At 40.0% G+C, this 17,540-nt stretch overlaps 1 protein-coding gene across 17 annotated transcripts in view; it reads right to left on the bottom strand.

Annotated features, from left to right (window-relative positions):
* LOC110990254 (uncharacterized) overlaps positions 1-17,540 on the bottom strand; it is a 161,358-nt gene that overhangs the window by 39,818 nt on the left and 104,000 nt on the right. For 7 of the 17 annotated variants that reach the window (XM_087147982.1, XM_087147989.1, XM_087147988.1 and 4 more), the window contains 32 exons: positions 17,165-17,350; positions 16,784-16,996; positions 16,514-16,690; positions 16,054-16,215; positions 15,013-15,474; positions 14,632-14,679; positions 13,904-14,074; positions 13,464-13,640; positions 12,709-12,897; positions 12,265-12,441; positions 11,770-11,958; positions 11,268-11,444; positions 10,769-10,957; positions 10,305-10,481; positions 9,749-9,937; positions 9,157-9,333; positions 8,604-8,792; positions 8,170-8,346; positions 7,225-7,410; positions 6,844-7,056; positions 6,574-6,750; positions 6,114-6,275; positions 5,073-5,534; positions 4,692-4,739; positions 4,022-4,192; positions 3,583-3,759; positions 2,827-3,015; positions 2,324-2,500; positions 1,772-1,960; positions 1,306-1,482; positions 752-940; positions 265-423 (listed from right to left, as the gene is read on the bottom strand). In XM_087147982.1, the coding sequence (XP_087004108.1) occupies positions 265-423; positions 752-940; positions 1,306-1,482; positions 1,772-1,960; positions 2,324-2,500; positions 2,827-3,015; positions 3,583-3,759; positions 4,022-4,192; positions 4,692-4,739; positions 5,073-5,534; positions 6,114-6,275; positions 6,574-6,750; positions 6,844-7,056; positions 7,225-7,410; positions 8,170-8,346; positions 8,604-8,792; positions 9,157-9,333; positions 9,749-9,937; positions 10,305-10,481; positions 10,769-10,957; positions 11,268-11,444; positions 11,770-11,958; positions 12,265-12,441; positions 12,709-12,897; positions 13,464-13,640; positions 13,904-14,074; positions 14,632-14,679; positions 15,013-15,474; positions 16,054-16,215; positions 16,514-16,690; positions 16,784-16,996; positions 17,165-17,350 (6,102 nt within the window). The remainder of the gene's footprint in view (positions 1-264; positions 424-751; positions 941-1,305; positions 1,483-1,771; positions 1,961-2,323; positions 2,501-2,826; positions 3,016-3,582; positions 3,760-4,021; positions 4,193-4,691; positions 4,740-5,072; positions 5,535-6,113; positions 6,276-6,573; positions 6,751-6,843; positions 7,057-7,224; positions 7,411-8,169; positions 8,347-8,603; positions 8,793-9,156; positions 9,334-9,748; positions 9,938-10,304; positions 10,482-10,768; positions 10,958-11,267; positions 11,445-11,769; positions 11,959-12,264; positions 12,442-12,708; positions 12,898-13,463; positions 13,641-13,903; positions 14,075-14,631; positions 14,680-15,012; positions 15,475-16,053; positions 16,216-16,513; positions 16,691-16,783; positions 16,997-17,164; positions 17,351-17,540) is intronic. The other 10 variants (XM_087147994.1, XM_087147995.1, XM_087147983.1 and 7 more) reach the window with 9 other exon arrangements.

Here is a 17,540-nt window from a genome sequence, read left to right as displayed (position 1 = left end):
GGAAATGTGATTCCTAAATCTTAGAGTATGGTGAAATTGCAAAACATCCTTTTGACAGAGAAAGTAACTATATCAATTTTTTCAACTTTTTAAATGTTTTATTCTATGCCATTTTTCCCTCTACAAACTCCACTACTCGTCTTTAATTATGGGAGCTTTTTACCTGAATAGAGCATCACACTGATACTCTTTCCACACAAAAACTGAAATTTATCATTTCAGTTTCGCGTGTCACTAAAAACACGTGTCACTTAATAGCGGTACCTGTGGTAGATTGCACAGTGGTTGTTTCCTTTGTGGTGGATTCAGGAGTTGTGAAAACAAGTGTGGTTATTTGCTCAGTAGTTGATGGCTGTGCAGTAGTTGACGGTGCCTTAGTTGTTGAAACCCGAGTGGTTGTCTTCTCCGTGGTACTTGGAGCAGCTATGGAGTAAAATGACTATATTTTTACAGTTGAAAAACATATAAAGATAACTTCGATCAAAAACTTTAAGTTATTTTGACAGTCCTACAATCAGATAAAACTGTTTCAAAATTTCAACAGTTTTAGTTTCAAATTTCAGCTTGTATTGATGCCAGCTGTGCTGTAAAACCGCAAATTAATCGCTGTACAGACAGAGACAGTGGCCATATACTTGGTCATTCTGTTGCCTGTGACAAAGGTTTTGTCATTGAAAACATTGATCAAATTTATGAATCACTTTAGTTCACTTTTCCGAAATGGACGTGAACAATTGTGCTTTTCCCTCACCTGTGGTACTCTCAACCGTTGTGCTCCGCACTGTGGTTGACTCCTCTGTGGTTGTTAATTCCGGTGTGGTTGTGTACACAACTGTGCTTGTCACCTCCTCAGTGGTTGACGGTGCAGCAGTGCTGGACGGCACCGTTGAAGTCACAACAGTTGTCGATACGGTGGTGGTAGCTGCCGTCGTCGATGCCTCTGTATTATAAAAGAAAATGTTGTTCATTCCGTCAATGCAGTCTTGCATTGTCTTACTCATTACAGTTTCTCGAAATATTTGAGTATACAAATAACTGAATCAGTCAAATGTACCGATTAAATTGAAGGGATCTGTAAAAAATGCTACATAAAGACAAAGTGTATCATTTTGTCAATCTTTTTTCATTGTGTATTCTATAAAAATTGAATAAGATATTGTCCTCAATAATTTTGCATTCGACATAAAGCACAACTTTACTTCATTTGCGGCTAAGACTGTTATTTTATCCAGATTTAACGAGAAAATTGGATTTGAATTCCGAGCATGTCATTTCTTCAAACGTGAGTTAGTAACATGAGGCTACCTGTTGTAGTTTGCACAGTTGTTGTCTCCTTTGTCGTGGATTCAGGAGTTGTGGAAACAACTGTGGTTATTTCCTTAGTAGTTGACGGCTGTGCAGTTGTTGATGGCTGTGCAGTAGTTAAAGGTGCCTTAGTTGTTGAAACCCGAGTGGTTGACTTCTCCGTGGTACTCGGAGCAGCTAGAGAGCAAAATGACTATATTTTTCATTGGAAACTCATATTAAGATAACTTCGTTCAAAAAACCCAAGTAACTTTGACAGTCCTCATATCAAGTAAGAATTATATCAGAATTTCAACACATTCGATTTCGAATTTAAACCAGTATTGTACCAGACGTAATCAGTGACCACATTTTTGATCATTTTTTGGCCAATGAAAAACATTGCGTCGAAATCCTTTCTTCAAATTTATGAATCACTTTGGTTGACTCTCCCAAACTGACGTGAGCAAGTGTGTTTTTCCCTCACCTGTGGTACTCCCAACCGTTGTGCTCCGTACAGTGGTTGACTCCTCTGTGGTTGTTGATTCCGGTGTGGTTGTGTACACAACTTTGCTTGTCACCTCCTCAGTGGTTGACGGTGCAGCAGTGCTGGACGGCACCGTTGAAGTCACAACAGTTGTCGATACGGTGGTGGTAGCTGCCGTCGTCGATGCCTCTGTATTATAAAAGAAAATGTTGTTCATTCCGTCAATGCAGTCTTGCATTGTCTTGCTCATTACAGTTTCTCGAATTATTTGAATATACAAATAACTGAATCAGTCAAATGTACCGATTAAATTGAAGGGGTCTGTAAAAAATGCTACATAGAGACAGTGTATCATTTTGTCAATCTTTTTTCATTGTGTATTCTATAAAAATTGAATAAGATACTGTCCTCAATAATTTTACATTCGACATAAAGCAGAACTGTACTTCATTTGTGGCTAAGACTGTTATTGTATCCAGATTTAACGAGAAAATTGGATTTGAATTCCGAGTATTTCATTTCTTCAAACGTGAGTTAGTAACATGAGGCTACCTGTTGTAGTTTGCACAGTTGTTGTCTCCTTTGTCGTGGATTCAGGAGTTGTGGAAACAACTGTGGTTATTTCCTCAGTAGTTGACGGCTGTGCAGTGGTTGATGGCTGTGCAGTAGTTGACGGTGCCTTGGTTGTTGAAACCCGAGTGGTTGTCTTCTCCGTGGTACTCGGAGCAGCTATGGACCAAAATGACTATATTTTTAAAATCCAGACACATACTAAGATAAATTCGATCAAAAAACTGAAGTAACTTTGACAGTCCTACAATCAGATAAAAACTGTTTCAAAATTTCAACACTTTTAGTTTCAAATTTCAGCCTGTATTGATGCCAGCCGTGCTGTAAAACTGCAAATTAGTCTTTCTACAGACGGAGACAGTGGCCAGATACTTGACCGTTCTGTTGCCTGTGACAAAGGTTTTATCGAAAACATTGATCAAATTTATGAATCCCTTTAGTTCACTTTTCCGAAATGGACGTAAACAGTTGTGCTTTTCCCTCACCTGTGGTACTCCCAACCGTTGTGCTCCGCACTGTGGTTGACTCCTCTGTGGTTGTTGATTCTGGTGTGGTTGTGTACACAACTGTGCTTGTCACCTCCTCAGTGGTTGACGGTGCAGCAGTACTGGACGGCACCGTTGAAGTCACAACAGTTGTCGATACGGTGGTGGTAGCTGCCGTCGTCGATGCCACTGTATTATAAAAGAAAATGTTCTTCATTCAGTCAATGCAGTCTTGCATGGTCTTACTCATCACAGTTTCTCGAATTATTTGAAAACAATGAACTGACTCAGTCAAGTGCATCGTTTAAATTGAAGAGATTTCATGATAAAGAAAAAATAGTTACAGACAGACGAAGTGTACAGTATTATGAATGTTTTCTTCATTGTGTATTATATGTGCAAGAATTATTCATGAACACTTTCTTGTGGTTGACTTGGTCCCGTTACACACACCTATTATAACCTAAAGGAGGGGTGAATCCAGAAATTTCTCCGGAGGGGGAACAGATCATAGATATTTTTTTCCTGCTTTCTAATTTTTTAGGACAACTGGGGACGACGATGAAACATTACATGACATAGATTCTTTAAAATAATATTGGTGCACTTCCTTTACTAATTCTTTGTGTGATTTTCCATATTTTCCCCTTTTCTTGTCTCAGAGCAGAGGTAGTGATCGACCCCCCCGGAACTGCGGCTGTGAAGCATAGTGCAATGAAAGACCGCCCACGGGTAGATGGTAAAGGCACATCTTACCTGTTGTGGAATAAAGGGTTGTTGTCTCTTTTGTTGTGGACTCGGGAGTGGTAGAAATTACTGTCGTTACCTCCTTGGTGGTTGACGGCTGGACAGTTGTGGAGGGCTGTTCAGTTGTAGAAGGAGCCTCTGTAGTTGATACACGAGTAGTCGTTTTCTCTGTAGTACTTGGGGGAGCTAGGGAACAAATTAGTCAAATTTCACTGGACACTTTGTTAGAGGACACTGATAAGGAAGACACTCTTCAAACTCAAATGCAGACGGTGAAGTGGCATCGTCTAACGTGGAAGCTTCCACCACGCGCATCAAAGGTGAACATTAATTCCAATTTTCAGAGGTCTCTGTCAGCCCCTATTGTTAGTTGCTGATTTTAGAACTGGTAGGTACAACTGTTTTGCCTGGAATTACTCAACTAAGGAAAAGAGTAAATTTCAGATACCCGTTGGGGTTTCCTGTGATGTTGTTGCCACAGTTGTTGTCTCTTTTGTAGTAGTTGCCGTCGGAGTTACGGTTGATGTTACTGTTGTTGAGACTTTTTCAGTCGTTGACGGAGCGGCTGTAGTTGACGGGGTGGTTGTTTTCAAAGTCGTTGATATCTTTGTTGTCAATTCTGTTACAGGTTGGATACAATACAAAGCGGTGCTAACAAGGTATGTATTTAAATTATTTTATATAATTAGTATGTTACTTTTTGAGTTAAACCTTTTTCAAATTGATCAAAAGATTTTTCATATTACTGACTGATTTTAAAAAGTTCTCTCCTGCCAAAAAAACATAGTCTCCTTTGACTAAACATATTGTCTCCAGAGCTCCAGCAAATGTCCTTGACCAAGGACAAATACATCTTTTCAGCTCCAATCAAGTTCGTCTTCATTTACTACCTTACTGTAGATTGGTGTGCTTCCGTTGTTTTAGGGACTCTGCGTGATATATGAGATTGCAAATAACTGTCATACCGCCGGTCGTCGCAGTCGAGTAATATTCTTATGATCCCTGTTTGAGACCTTAAATGAGCACCTCAATTACCACACCGTCCAGGCCCCCAAAACGTTCCCTAACGACTACACGGTGGGAAATATCCTATTTCAATTGTAACTAAACAAGCATACCTGTTGTGGACGGTGCCTTTGTTGTAGACGGTGCCTCGGTGGTAGTGGCTGCTTGGGAAAAGGGCATGAATGTATCAAAAACGCACACCATAACGACTGACAAAATGTTTCATGGACCTGGGAAAGGCCCTTTGAAAGAAAGGGAATACATGTGTCAAAAAAGTGTACAAACAGTCATTTATGTCTAGAGAAAGTTGCCAATCTGTTAACAATTGACAGAATGTATCAGACAAATATGAAGGTCCCTTTGAAAGAAAATAGGTTTTTATTCCTTTCATAGCGTATTCTAAGAGTTAAGAACAAGGCAAAGACCGAGAGCAATTCATACCTTTTTCTATTTCATACAAATGTACGGGTCGAAGCTTATTACTAATAAAGTACCTTCGTGTTCACAGCCGTTGAAGATCACTTTGTAGCCATCTGGATTTGACGTGATGATGGACACTTTTATTCCCGTTACAAGTGGCATACTGGACGGCATAGGGATCTTGCTGTCCGTTTGGCCAGTAAAGATTGTGGAACCGTCGTCGCCAACTAACGGCACGTATGGCAACCGGTCACCCGGCTGAACCCTGAAGGCGACAGTTATATCCCCAGGTGGGCCCTGCTCAATTCTGATGATAACGGATGTGATTTCAACCCGTGGGCTGAAAGTAACTTCCAAGTACGATCCACTGTAAGGCGAATTCACGTCATCAGGTGGATTGGTCGGGCGCCACCAGTCACCCGGTGTTAATATGCTGTCTGAGTCAGACTCTTGGCGTGTTACCGTTACTGGCTGGTAAGTGTCAAGATCTTCTGCGCATTCCTCAGGGGTCGTGGACGGCGGAAAAGCAGTTGTCACTGAGATGATACAAATTGGGGAAAAGGAACACTTCAGAATACAAATATACCAATTAATTTAGAAATTCTGCCAACAAATATGTAAAGGGTACCAAAAAACAGCTAATACATACAGAAAAGAATCACTTAAATCTCGAAGGAATAAAACATCGTTGAAGAATATGGCGTTTGAAGGAAGGGGTAAAGCTCCTCGAAGATTGACAAAGCATTAAGCAACAGGAAATTGACAAACACTTAATAGCGGAAGGACTCAATGCCAAGGTATTTTCACGTGCGTTGTTTATTTGTATCCCCTTCCTCCTTTAAGTTTCACTAAGTTCACCTTTTCTTTGCTGTTTTTACTCATTTTAATGGTATGATTAACTTGTTTTTTTCCTTGCAAATCCTGACTATTTTTTCGGATGCACTATGTCTCAATTCCACTGATATAAAAGTTCAGCTGTGTATGATGAATTCTCAGAGGTTTCTTAGTTTTCGAATATCACAATCAACTTTTACCAGTTAATTAATATCAAGCCAGGCTCATCTGATACAAGTGGATGGGATTTGAGGGTAAGCTGCGTGTAAAATAATCCTTACCTTCTGTTGTCTGGATTGCTGTCGTAGTCTCCTTTGTAGTTGCCTCGGGAGTTGTGGTAAGAACAGTAGTTGTAACTTCTTCGGTTGTTGAAGGCTGCGCCGTGGTTGACGGTGCTTTAGTTGACAATCGAGTTGTTGTCACCTCTGTAGTTGAAGGGGCTTCTGAGGAAATTGTCATAAGTTTTTAAGCAAGATACAATATACAACGATATCCTGATCGGTCAGGGTCATCTCACAAAGCCTTTAGTGTCAGAAATGTTATTAATTTTCCATACATGTAAGTTCTAAGCTGAGTATGTAAGCTGCATTTCCGGCTGTCTTTTCAGCTTGTATAATGCGGATCATGGATGTATCGTTGCAGCAACTGGAAACTGTAAAGCTAATGCGATTTATAGAAAATCTCTGTCTTCCATTAGGAAATAGCAAGATTAAACACGGGAGATAATTGTCTTTTCTTTACTTGTTGTGCTTTCTTCTGTGGTACTCCGAACAGTAGTTGTCTCCTTCGCTGTAGTTGCCTCAGGAGTGGTAGTGTAAACTACTGTGCTGGTAACTTCCTTTGTAGTTGTTGGCGCAGCAGTAGTGGAAGGCACAGTTGAAGTCACAGTCGTCGATACCACAGTAGTGGTAGAGGCTTCTGAAACGGTAATAGTATTCCGCAGTATAAAATGAGAAAAATGCAAACCGCTTAGAAACAAAATGCAATATTATGCCTCAGGCTTTAAAATACCTGTCGTTGACGTCACAGTTGTAATCTCCTTTGTTGTCGATTCAGGAGATGTGATCACCAGTGTCGTCACTTCCTTTGTTGTTGAAGGCTGGGCAGTTGTTGATGGTTGAACAGTAGTTGATGGCTGAGTGGTAGTTGATGGTTGGGCAGTTGTTGACGGAGCCTCTGTAGTCGTCACACGAGTGGTGGTCCTCTCTGTTGTACTAGGTGCGGCTATCATTGCAAAAAGAAACACCCCTGTAAACTCACATCTGCAAGAAACACTGTGTTTCATAAAAATAAATACTGCAAGGTTCTCAATTTTCTGCAACAAAATTGGACGTTTGACTTAAATTAACAGCTCTTATTTAAAGATGGGGCATGCTACACCGAGTAATTCACCTGTTGTACTTCCTTCTGTAGTGATCCGAATGGTTGTTTTCTCCTCAGTTGTAGTTGTTTCTGGAGTGGTAGTGTAAACAATAGTTGTTACCTCTTCAGTAGTGGACGGCGGAGCAGTGGTCGAGGGCACAGTTGAAGTGACGGTCGTCAATACAACAGTTGTTGAAGCCTCTGTTGTTGAAGCCTCTGCGTATGGTATACAAAAACCATGAGATGATCAATCCCATCCCGGACCTAGCTCAGCTGATGACAATGTACTACTTGCTTGGTTTAAATTTCGAAAAATCAATTTCACATTTCAAAGTTGAAGATTTTCTATAACAGGTATGTCCAATAATATTGCTTTTTTCTATAGGCGTATTTTCAAAGACTTAAATAGCTGTACTCTATTGAGATTCATACAGGCCGGAGTTTTCTTAATTTTTTGAAATAACAATTAACTGACTCAGTCAAATACACAGTTTAAATTTAAGGGATCTTTAAAAAAGAAAACCCAACCTATACAAACAGACGAAGTGTACGATTTTTTGAAGGATTTTTTACTGTGTATTCTATGCAAAATTTCGTCAACATTTTTCATGAAGATGCGCTTTGGTCCAAAATCATGAGCTTTTCAAATGTCTGTTTTTAGCAAAATTAAATTGCAGTAACATTACTTTAGACTAAGAGATGCTAAACACTGGAGAAATAAGCGTTTGAAAGAGAGACCAACTTCAAATGCGATTTTTTTTCGAAAAGCCTTATTCTAGTGATTTCAAAAAACTTGTCCCTTCGTGAACAGACCGACGATTTACTTCAATATTATCATTTATTTTGTATTTGGGATGAAGCAGAATTGTTCATTGATTGCCGCCAAGACTCGTATTCTATCAACTTGTACCCAGAAAATCGTATTTGGATTCGCAGCATTTCATGTCTTCAAAGTTAGTTAATAAATAACGCTACCTGTTGTAGTTTGCACAGTTGTTGTCTCTTCTGTAGTGGATTCAGGAGTTGTATAAACAACTGTGGTTATTTCCTCAGTAGTTGATGGCTGTGCAGTAGTTGATGGCTGTGCAGTAGTTGATGGTGCCTTAGTTGTGGAAACCCGAGTGGTTGTTTTCTCCGTGGTACTTGGAGCAGCTATGGAGCAAAATGACTATATTTTTAAAATCGAGACACCTATCAAGATAACTTCGATCAAAAAACTGAAGTAACTTTGACAGTGCTACAATCAGATAAAAACTGTATCAAAAATTCAGCACGTTTAGTTTCAAATTTCAGCCTGTATTAATGAAAGCTGTGCTGACAAACACTGGGTCGAAATCCTTTCTTCAAATTTATGAATCACTTTGGTTGACTCTCCCGAATTGACGTGAACAAGTGTGTTTTTCCCTCACCTGTGGTACTCTCAACTGTTGTGCTCCGCAATGTGGTTGACTCCTCTGTGGTTGTTGATTCCGGTGTGGTTGTGTACACAACTGTGCTTGTCACCTCCTCAGTGGTTGACGGTGCAGCAGTACTGGACGGCACTGTTGAAGTCACAACAGTAGTCGATACGGTGGTGGTAGCTGCCGTCGTCGATGCCTCTGTATCATAAAAGAAAATGTTGTTCATTCCGTCAATGCAGTCTTGCATTGTCTTACTCATTACAGTTTCTCGAATTTTTTGAATATACAAATAACTGAATCAGTCAAATGTACCGATTATATTGAAGGGATCTGTAAAAATGCTACATAGAGACAAAGTGTATCATTTTGTCAATCTTTTTTCATTGTGTATTCTATAAAAATTGAATATGATATTGTCCTCAATAATTTTACATTCGACATAAGGCAAAACTGTACTTCATTTGCGGCTAAGACTGTTGTTGTATCCAAATTTAACGAGAAAATTGGATTTGAATTCCGAGCATTTCATTTCTTCAAACGTGAGTTAGTAACATGAGGCTACCTGTAGTAGTTTGCACAGTTGTTGTCTCCTTTGTCGTGGATTCAGGAGTTGTGGAAACAACTGTGGTTACTTCCTCAGTAGTTGACGGCTGTGCAGTTGTTGATGGCTGTGCAGTAGTTGACGGTGCCTTAGTTGTTGAAACCCGAGTGGTTGACTTCTCCGTGGTACTCGGAGCAGCTAGAGAGCAAAATGACCATATTTTCAAAGTTGAAATACATATCAAGATAAATTCGATCAAAAAACTGAAGTGACTTTGACAGTCCTACAATCAGATAAAAACTGTATCCGTGATACTCAGAGCAGCAAGAGAGCAAAATTACTATATTTTTCATTGCAAACTCATATCAAGATAGCTTCGTTCAAAAAACCCAAGTAACTTTTACAGTCCTCATATCAAGTAAAAATTCTATCAGAATTTCAACACATTCCGTTTCAAATTCCAACCAGTATTGTACCAAACGTAATCAGTGACCACATTTTTGATCATTCTTTGGCCAATGACAAACACTGCGTCGAAATCCTTTCTTCAAATTTATGAATCACTTTGGTTGACTCTCCCAAATTGACGTGAGCAAGTGTGTTTTTCCCTCACCTGTGGTACTCCCAACCGTTGTGCTCCGTACAGTGGTTGACTCCTTTGTGGTTGTTGATTCCGGTGTGGTTGTGTACACAACTTTGCTTGTCACCTCCTCAGTGGTTGACGGTGCAGCAGTACTGGACGGCACTGTTGAAGTCACAACAGTTGTCGATACGGTGGTGGTAGCTGCCGTCGTCGATGCCTCTGTATTATAAAAGAAAATGTTTTTATTCAATCAATGCCTTCTTCTATGGTCTTACTCATCACAGTTTCTCGAATTATTTGAATAATTAAATAGCCAGCTCAGTAAAATGTACCGATTTAATTTAAGGGATCTGTAAAAAAAGTGCTGCAGAGAGACAAAGTGTACCATTTTGTTAATCTTTTTTCATTGTGTATTTTTTAAAAGTTGAATTAGATACTGTCCTGAATAATTTTACATTCGACATAAAGCAGAACTGTACTTCAATATGCGGCTAAGACTGTTATTGTATCCAGATTTAACGAGAAAATCGTATTTGAATTCTGAGCATTTCATTTCTTCAAACGTGAGTTAGTAAAATAGTGCTACCTGTTGTAGTTTGTACAGTTGTTGTCTCCTTTGTCGTGGATTCAGGAGTTGTGGAAACAACTGTGGTTATTTCCTCAGTAGTTGATGGTTGTGCAGTGGTTGATGGCTGTGCAGTAGTTGACGGTGCCTTAGTTGTTGAAACCCGAGTGGTTGTTTTCTCCGTGGTACTTGGAGCAGCTATTGAGCAAAGTGATTACATTTTTAAAATCGAAACACATATCAAGATAACTTCGAATAAAAACTGTATCAAAAATTCAGCACGTTTAGTTTCAAATTTCAGCCTGTATTGATGAAAGCTGTGCGGTAAAACTGCAAATTTATCGCTCTTGAGACAGACACAGTGGCCAACTACATGATCGTTCTGTTGCCTGTGACAAGATTTTGTCAAAAACATTGATCAAATTTATGAATCACTTTAGTTCACTTCTCCGAAATGGACGTGAACAGTTGTGCTTTTCCCTCACCTGTTGTACTCTCAACCGTTGTGCTTCTCACTGTGGTCGACTCCTCTGCTGTCGTTGACTCTGGTGTGGTTGTGTACACAACTGTACTTGTCACTTCCTCAGTGGTTGACGGCACAGCAGTAGTGGACGGCACCGTTGAAGTCGCAACAGTTGTCGATACGGTGGTGGTAGCTGCCGTCGTTGATGCCACTATATGAAAACGGAATATTTTGTTCCATCAATCAGCGCAGTCTTGAAAGGTTTTGTTGCAGTTTTCTTGAATAGTTTGAAATAAGAATAACCGACTCAGTCAAAAGCATCGATTCAATTCCAGCGATCTGTAAAAAACGCTACAAAGAGACAAAGTGTACAATTTTGTCAATCTTTTTTTCGTTGTGTATTCTACAAAAACTTGAATAAGATACTGTCTTCAATAATTTTAAGTTCGACTTGAAGCAGAATTGTACTTCATTTGCGAGCATTTCATTTTTTTAAACGTGAGTAGGTAACATTAGGCTACCTGTTGTAGATTGTACAGTTGTGGTCTCCTTTGTAGTGGATTCAGGAGTTGTGGAAACAACTGTGGTTATTTCCTCAGTAGTTGAAGGTTGTACAGTGGTTGAAGGCTGTGCAGTAGTTGACGGTGCCTTAGTTGTTGAAACCCGAGTGGTTGTCTTTTCCGTAGTACTTGGAGCAGCTATGAAGCAAAATTACTATATTTTTAAAGTTGAAACACATATCAAGATAACTTCGAACAAAAAACTGAAGTAACTTTGACAGTCGTACGATCAGATAAAAACTGTATCAAACGTTCAACACGTTTAGTTTCAAATTTCAGCCTGTATTGATGCCAGCTGTAATGTAAAACTGAAAATTAATCGCTATACAGACGGAGACATTGGCCAAATACTTGATCGTTCTATTGCCTGTGATAAAGATTTTGTCAAAACATTGATCAAATTTACGAATCACTTTAGTTCACTTTTCCGAAATGGACGTGAACAATAGTGCTTTTCCCTCACCTGTGGTACTCTCAACCGTTGTGCTCCTCACTGTGGTCGACTCCTCTGTTGTCGTTGCCTCTGGTGTGGTTGTGTACACAACTGTGCTTGTCACTTCCTCAGTGGTTGACGGCACAGCAGTAGTGGACGGCACCGTTGAAGTCGCAACAGTTGTCGTTACAGTGGTGGTAGCTGCCGTCGTTGATGCCACTATATGAAAACGGAAAATGTTATTCATTCAATCAGCGCAATCTTGGAAGGTTTTGTTGCAGTTTTCTCGAATCGTTTGAAAGTTCAAATAACCGACTCAGTCAAGGGTACTGATTAAATTTAAGGAATCTGTAAAAAAAAAAGCTACAAAGAGACAAAGTGTACAATTTTTTCAATTTTTTTTTCATTGTGTATTCTACAAAAACTTGAATAGGATACTGTCTGAAATCCAAATTTAACGAGAAAATCGTATTTGAATTCCGAGCATTTCATTTCTTCAAACATGAGTTAGTAACATAAGGCTACCTGTTGTAGTTTGCACAGTTGTTGTCTCCTTTGTAGTGGATTCAGGAGTTGTGGAAACAACTGTGGTTATTTCCTCAGTAGTTGACGGCTGTGCAGTGGTTGTTGGCTGTGCAGTAGTTGACGGTGCCTTAGTTGTTGAAACCCGAGTGGTTGTTTTCTCCGTGGTACTTGGAGCAGCTTTAGAGCAAGATTATTATATTTTTCATTGGAAACTCATATCAAGATAACTTCGTTTAAAAAAAAAACAAGTAACTTTTACAGTCCCCATATCAAGTAAGAATTGTATGAGAATTTCAACACATTCGATTTCAAATTTCAACCAGTAACGTTTTTGGTTCATTCTGTGGCCAATAACAAACACTGAGTCGAAATCTATCTTCAAAATTATAAACTTCTTTGGTTGACTCTCCCGAATTGACGTGAACAAGTGTGTTTTTCCCTCACATGTGGTACTCTCAACCGTTGTGCTCCGCACTGTGGTTGACTCCTCTGCGGTTGTTGATTCCGGTGTGGCTGTGTACACAACTGTGCTTGTCACCTCCTCAGTGGTTGACGGTGCAGCAGTACTGGACGGCACCGTTGAAGTCACAACAGTTGTCGATACGGTGGTGGTAGCTGCCGTCGTTGATGCCTCTGTATTATAAACGAAAATGTTGGCCATTCAGTCAATGCAGTCCATCATGGTCTTACTCATCACAGTTTCTCGAATTATTTGAAAACAATCAACTGACTCAGTCAAGTGCATCGTTTAAATTGAAGAGATTTCATGATAAAGAAAAAATAGTTACAGACAGACGAAGTGTACAGTATTATGAATGTTTTCTTCACTGTGTATTTTATGCAAGAATTATGCACAAACACTTTCTTGTGGTTGACTTGGTCCCATTACACAAACCAATTATAACTTAAAGGAGGGGCGAATCCAGAAATTTCTCCGGAGGGGGAACAGGTCATAGATATTTTTTCCTCCTTTCTAATGTTTCAGGACAACCAGGGACCACGATGAAACATTACATGACATAGATTCTTCAAAATAATATTGGTGCACTTCCTTTACTAATTCTTTGTGTGATTTTCCATATTTTCCCCTTTTCTTGTCTCAGAGCAGAGGTGGTGATCGACCCCCCCCCGAACTGCGGCTGTGAAGCATAGTGCAATGAAAGACCACCCCATGGGTAGATGGTAAAGGCACATCTTACCTGTTGTGGAATAAAGGGTTGTTGTCTCTTTTGTTGTGGACTCGGGAGTGGTAGAAATTACCGTCGTTACCTCCTTGGTGGTTGACGGCTGGACAGTTGTGGAGGGCTGTTCAGTTGTAGAAGGAGCCTCTGTAGTTGATACACGAGTAGTCGTTTTCTCTGTAGTACTTGGGGGAGCTAGGGAACAAATTAGTCAAATTTCAGTGGACACTTTGTTAGAGGACACTGATAAGGAAGACACTCTTCAAACTCAAATGCAGACGGTGAAGTGGCATCGTCTAACGTGGAAGCATCCACTACGCTCATCAAAAGGTGAACATTAATTCCAATTTTCAGAGGTCTCTGTCAGCCCTTATTGTTAGTAGCTGATTTTATAACTGGTAGGTACAACTGTTTTGCCTGGAATTACTCAACTAAGGAAAAGAGTAAATTTCAGATACCCGTTGGGGTTTCCTGTGATGTTGTTGCCACAGTTGTTGTCTCTTTTGTAGTAGTTGCCGTCGGAGTTACGGTTGATGTTACTGTTGTTGAGACTTTTTCAGTCGTTGACGGAGCGGCTGTAGTTGACGGGATGGTTGTTTTCAAAGTCGTTGATATCTTTGTTGTCAATTCTGTTACAGATTGGATACAATACAAAGCGGTGCTAACAAGGTATGTATTTAAATTGTGTTATATAATTAGTATATTACTTTTTGAGTTAAACCTTTTCAAATTGATCAAAAGATTTTTCATATTACTGACTGATTTTAAAAAGTTCTCTCCTGCCAAAAAAACATAGTCTCCTTTTACTAAACATATTGTCTCCAGAGCTCCAGCACAAATGTCCTTGACCAAAGACGAATACATCATTTCAGCTCTAATCAAGTTCGTCTTCCTTTACTACCTTACTGCAGATTGAGAGTTTGTTGGAGTGTTAACGAGTGATTTTAATGTAACACTTCTCAGTGCCAGAACAGTGTGCTTCTGTTGTTTTAGGGACTCTGCGTAATATGTGAGATTGCAAATATTTCTCACACGCCTATCCTCGCAGTAGAGTAAATTTCTTATAATCCCTGTTCGAGACCTTAAATGAGCACCTCAATTACCACACCGTCCAGGCTCCCGAAACGTTCCCTAGCGACTACACGGTGGGAAATATCCTACTTTAATTGTAACTAAACAAGCATACCTGTAGTGGACGGTGCCTTTGTTGTAGATGGTGCCTCGGTGGTAGTGGCTGCTTGGGAAAAGGGCATGAATGTATTAAAAACGCACACCATAACTACTGACAAAATGTTTCATGGAGCTGGGAAAGGCCCTTTGAAAGAAAGGGAATACATGTGTCAAAAAGTGTACAAACAGTCATTTATGTCTGGAGAAAAGTTGCCAATCTCATAACAATTGACAGAATGTATCAGACAAATATGAAGGTCCCTTTGAAAGAAAACAGGTTTTTATTCCTTTCATAGCGTATTCTAAGAGTTAAGAACAAGGCAAAGACCGAGAGCAATTCATACCTTTTTCTATTTCATACAAATGCACGGGTCGAAGCTTATTACTAATAAAGTACCTTCGTGTTCACAGCCGTTGAAGATCACTTTGTAGCCATCTGGATTTGACGTGATGATGGACACTTTTATTCCCGTTACAAGTGGCATACTGGACGGCATAGGGATCTTGCTGTCCGTTTGGCCAGTAAAGATTGTGGAACCGTCGTCGCCAACTAACGGCACGTATGGCAACCGGTCACCCGGCTGAACCCTGAAGGCGACAGTTATATTCCCAGGTGGGCCCTGCTCAATTCTGATGATAACGGATGTGATTTCAACCCGTGGGCTGAAAGTAACTTCCAAGTACGATCCACTGTAAGGCGAATTCACGTCATCAGGTGGATTGGTCGGGCGCCACCAGTCACCCGGTGTTAACATGCTGTCTGAGTCAGACTCTTGGCGTGTTACCGTTACTGGCTGGTAAGTGTCAAGATCTTCTGCGCATTCCTCAGGGGTCGTGGACGGCGGAAAAGCAGTTGTCACTGAGATGATACAAATTGGGGAAAAGGAACACTTCAGAATACAAATATACCAATTAATTTAGAAATTCTGCCAACAAATATGTAAAGGGTACCAAAAAACAGCTAATACATACAGAAAAGAATCACTTAAATCTCGAAGGAATAAAACATCGTTGAAGAATATGGCGTTTGAAGGAAGGGGTAAAGCTCCTCGAAGATTGACAAAGCATTAAGCAACAGGAAATTGACAAACACTTAATAGCGGAAGGACTCAATGCCAAGGTATTTTCACGTGCGTTGTTTATTTGTATCCCCTTCCTCCTTTAAGTTTCACTAAGTTCACTTTTTCTTTGCTGTTTTTACTCATTCTAATGGTATGATTAACTTGTTTTTTTCCTTGCAAATCCTGACTGTTTTTTCGGATGCACTGTGTCTCAATTCCACTGATATAAAAGTTCAGCTGTGTATGATGAATTCTTAGAGGTTTCTTAGTTTTCGAATATCACAATCAACTTTTACCAGTTAATTAATATGAAGCCAGGCTCATCTGATACAAGTGGATAGGATTTGAGGGTAAACTGCGTGTAAAATAATCCTTACCTTCTGTTGTCTGGATTGCTGTCGTAGTCTCCTTTGTAGTTGCCTCGGGAGTTGTGGTAAGAACAGTAGTTGTGACTTCTTCGGTTGTTGAAGGCTCCGCCGTGGTTGACGGTGCTTTAGTTGACAATCGAGTTGTTGTCACCTCTGTAGTTGAAGGGGCTTCTGAGGAAATTGTCATAAGTTTTTAAGCAAGATACAATATACAACGATATCCTGATCGGTCAGGGTCATCTCACAAAGCCTTTAGTGTCAGAAATGTTATTAATTTTCCATACATGTAAGTTCTAAGCTGAGTATGTAAGCTGCATTTCCGGCTGTCTTTTCAGCTTGTATAATGCGGATCATGGATGTATCGTTGCAGCAACTGGAAACTGTAAAGCTAATGCGATTTATAGAAACTCTCTGTCTTCCATTAGGAAATAGCAAGATTAAACACAGGAGATAATTTTCTTTTCTTTACTTGTTGTGCTTTCTTCTGTGGTACTCCGAACAGTAGTTGTCTCCTTTGCTGTAGTTGCCTCAGGAGTGGTAGTGTAAACTACTGTGGTGGTAACTTCCTTTGTAGTTGTTGGCGCAGCAGTAGTGGAAGGCACAGTTGAAGTCACAGTCGTCGATACCACAGTAGTGGTAGAGGCTTCTGAAACGATAATGGTATTCCGCAGTATAAAATGAGAAAAATGCAAACCGCTTAGAAACAAAATGCAATATTATGCCTCAGGCTTTAAAATACCTGTCGTTGACGTCACAGTTGTAATCTCCTTTGTTGTCGATTCAGGAGATGTGATCACCAGTGTCGTCACTTCCTTTGTTGTTGAAGGCTGGGCAGTTGTTGATGGTTGAACAGTAGTTGATGGCTGAGTGGTAGTTGATGGTTGGGCAGTTGTTGACGGAGCCTCTGTAGTCGTCACACGAGTGGTGGTCCTCTCTGTTGTACTAGGTGCGGCTATCATTGCAAAAAGAAACACCCCTGTAAACTCACATCTGCAAGAAACACTGTGTTTCATAAAAATAAATACTGCAAGGTTCTCAATTTTCTGCAACAAAATTGGACGTTTGACTTAAATTAACAGCTCTTATTTAAAGATGGGGCATGCTACACCGAGTAATTCACCTGTTGTACTTCCTTCTGTAGTGATCCGAATGGTTGTTTTCTCCTCAGTTGTAGTTGTTTCTGGAGTGGTAGTGTAAACAATAGTTGTTACCTCTTCAGTAGTGGACGGCGGAGCAGTGGTCGAGGGCACAGTTGAAGTGACGGTCGTCAATACAACAGTTGTTGAAGCCTCTGTTGTTGAAGCCTCTGCGTATGGTATACAAAAACCATGAGATGATCAATCCCATCCCGGACCTAGCTCAGCTGATGACAATGTACTACTTGCTTGGTTTGAATTTCGAAAAATCAATTTCAAATCTAGACATTCGTAAAATTGAAGATTTTCTATAACAGGTATATCCAATAATATTGCTTTTTTCTATAGGCGTATTTTCAA

Source organism: Acanthaster planci, linkage group LG17 (genome assembly GCF_054643075.1).
Source record: "Acanthaster planci isolate LZ-2023a linkage group LG17, COTS_SCS, whole genome shotgun sequence".
Taxonomy (NCBI): Eukaryota; Metazoa; Echinodermata; class Asteroidea; order Valvatida; family Acanthasteridae; genus Acanthaster; species Acanthaster planci.
Note: the sequence above shows the minus strand (reverse complement) of the source record. Positions and strands in the feature narration are given on the sequence as shown.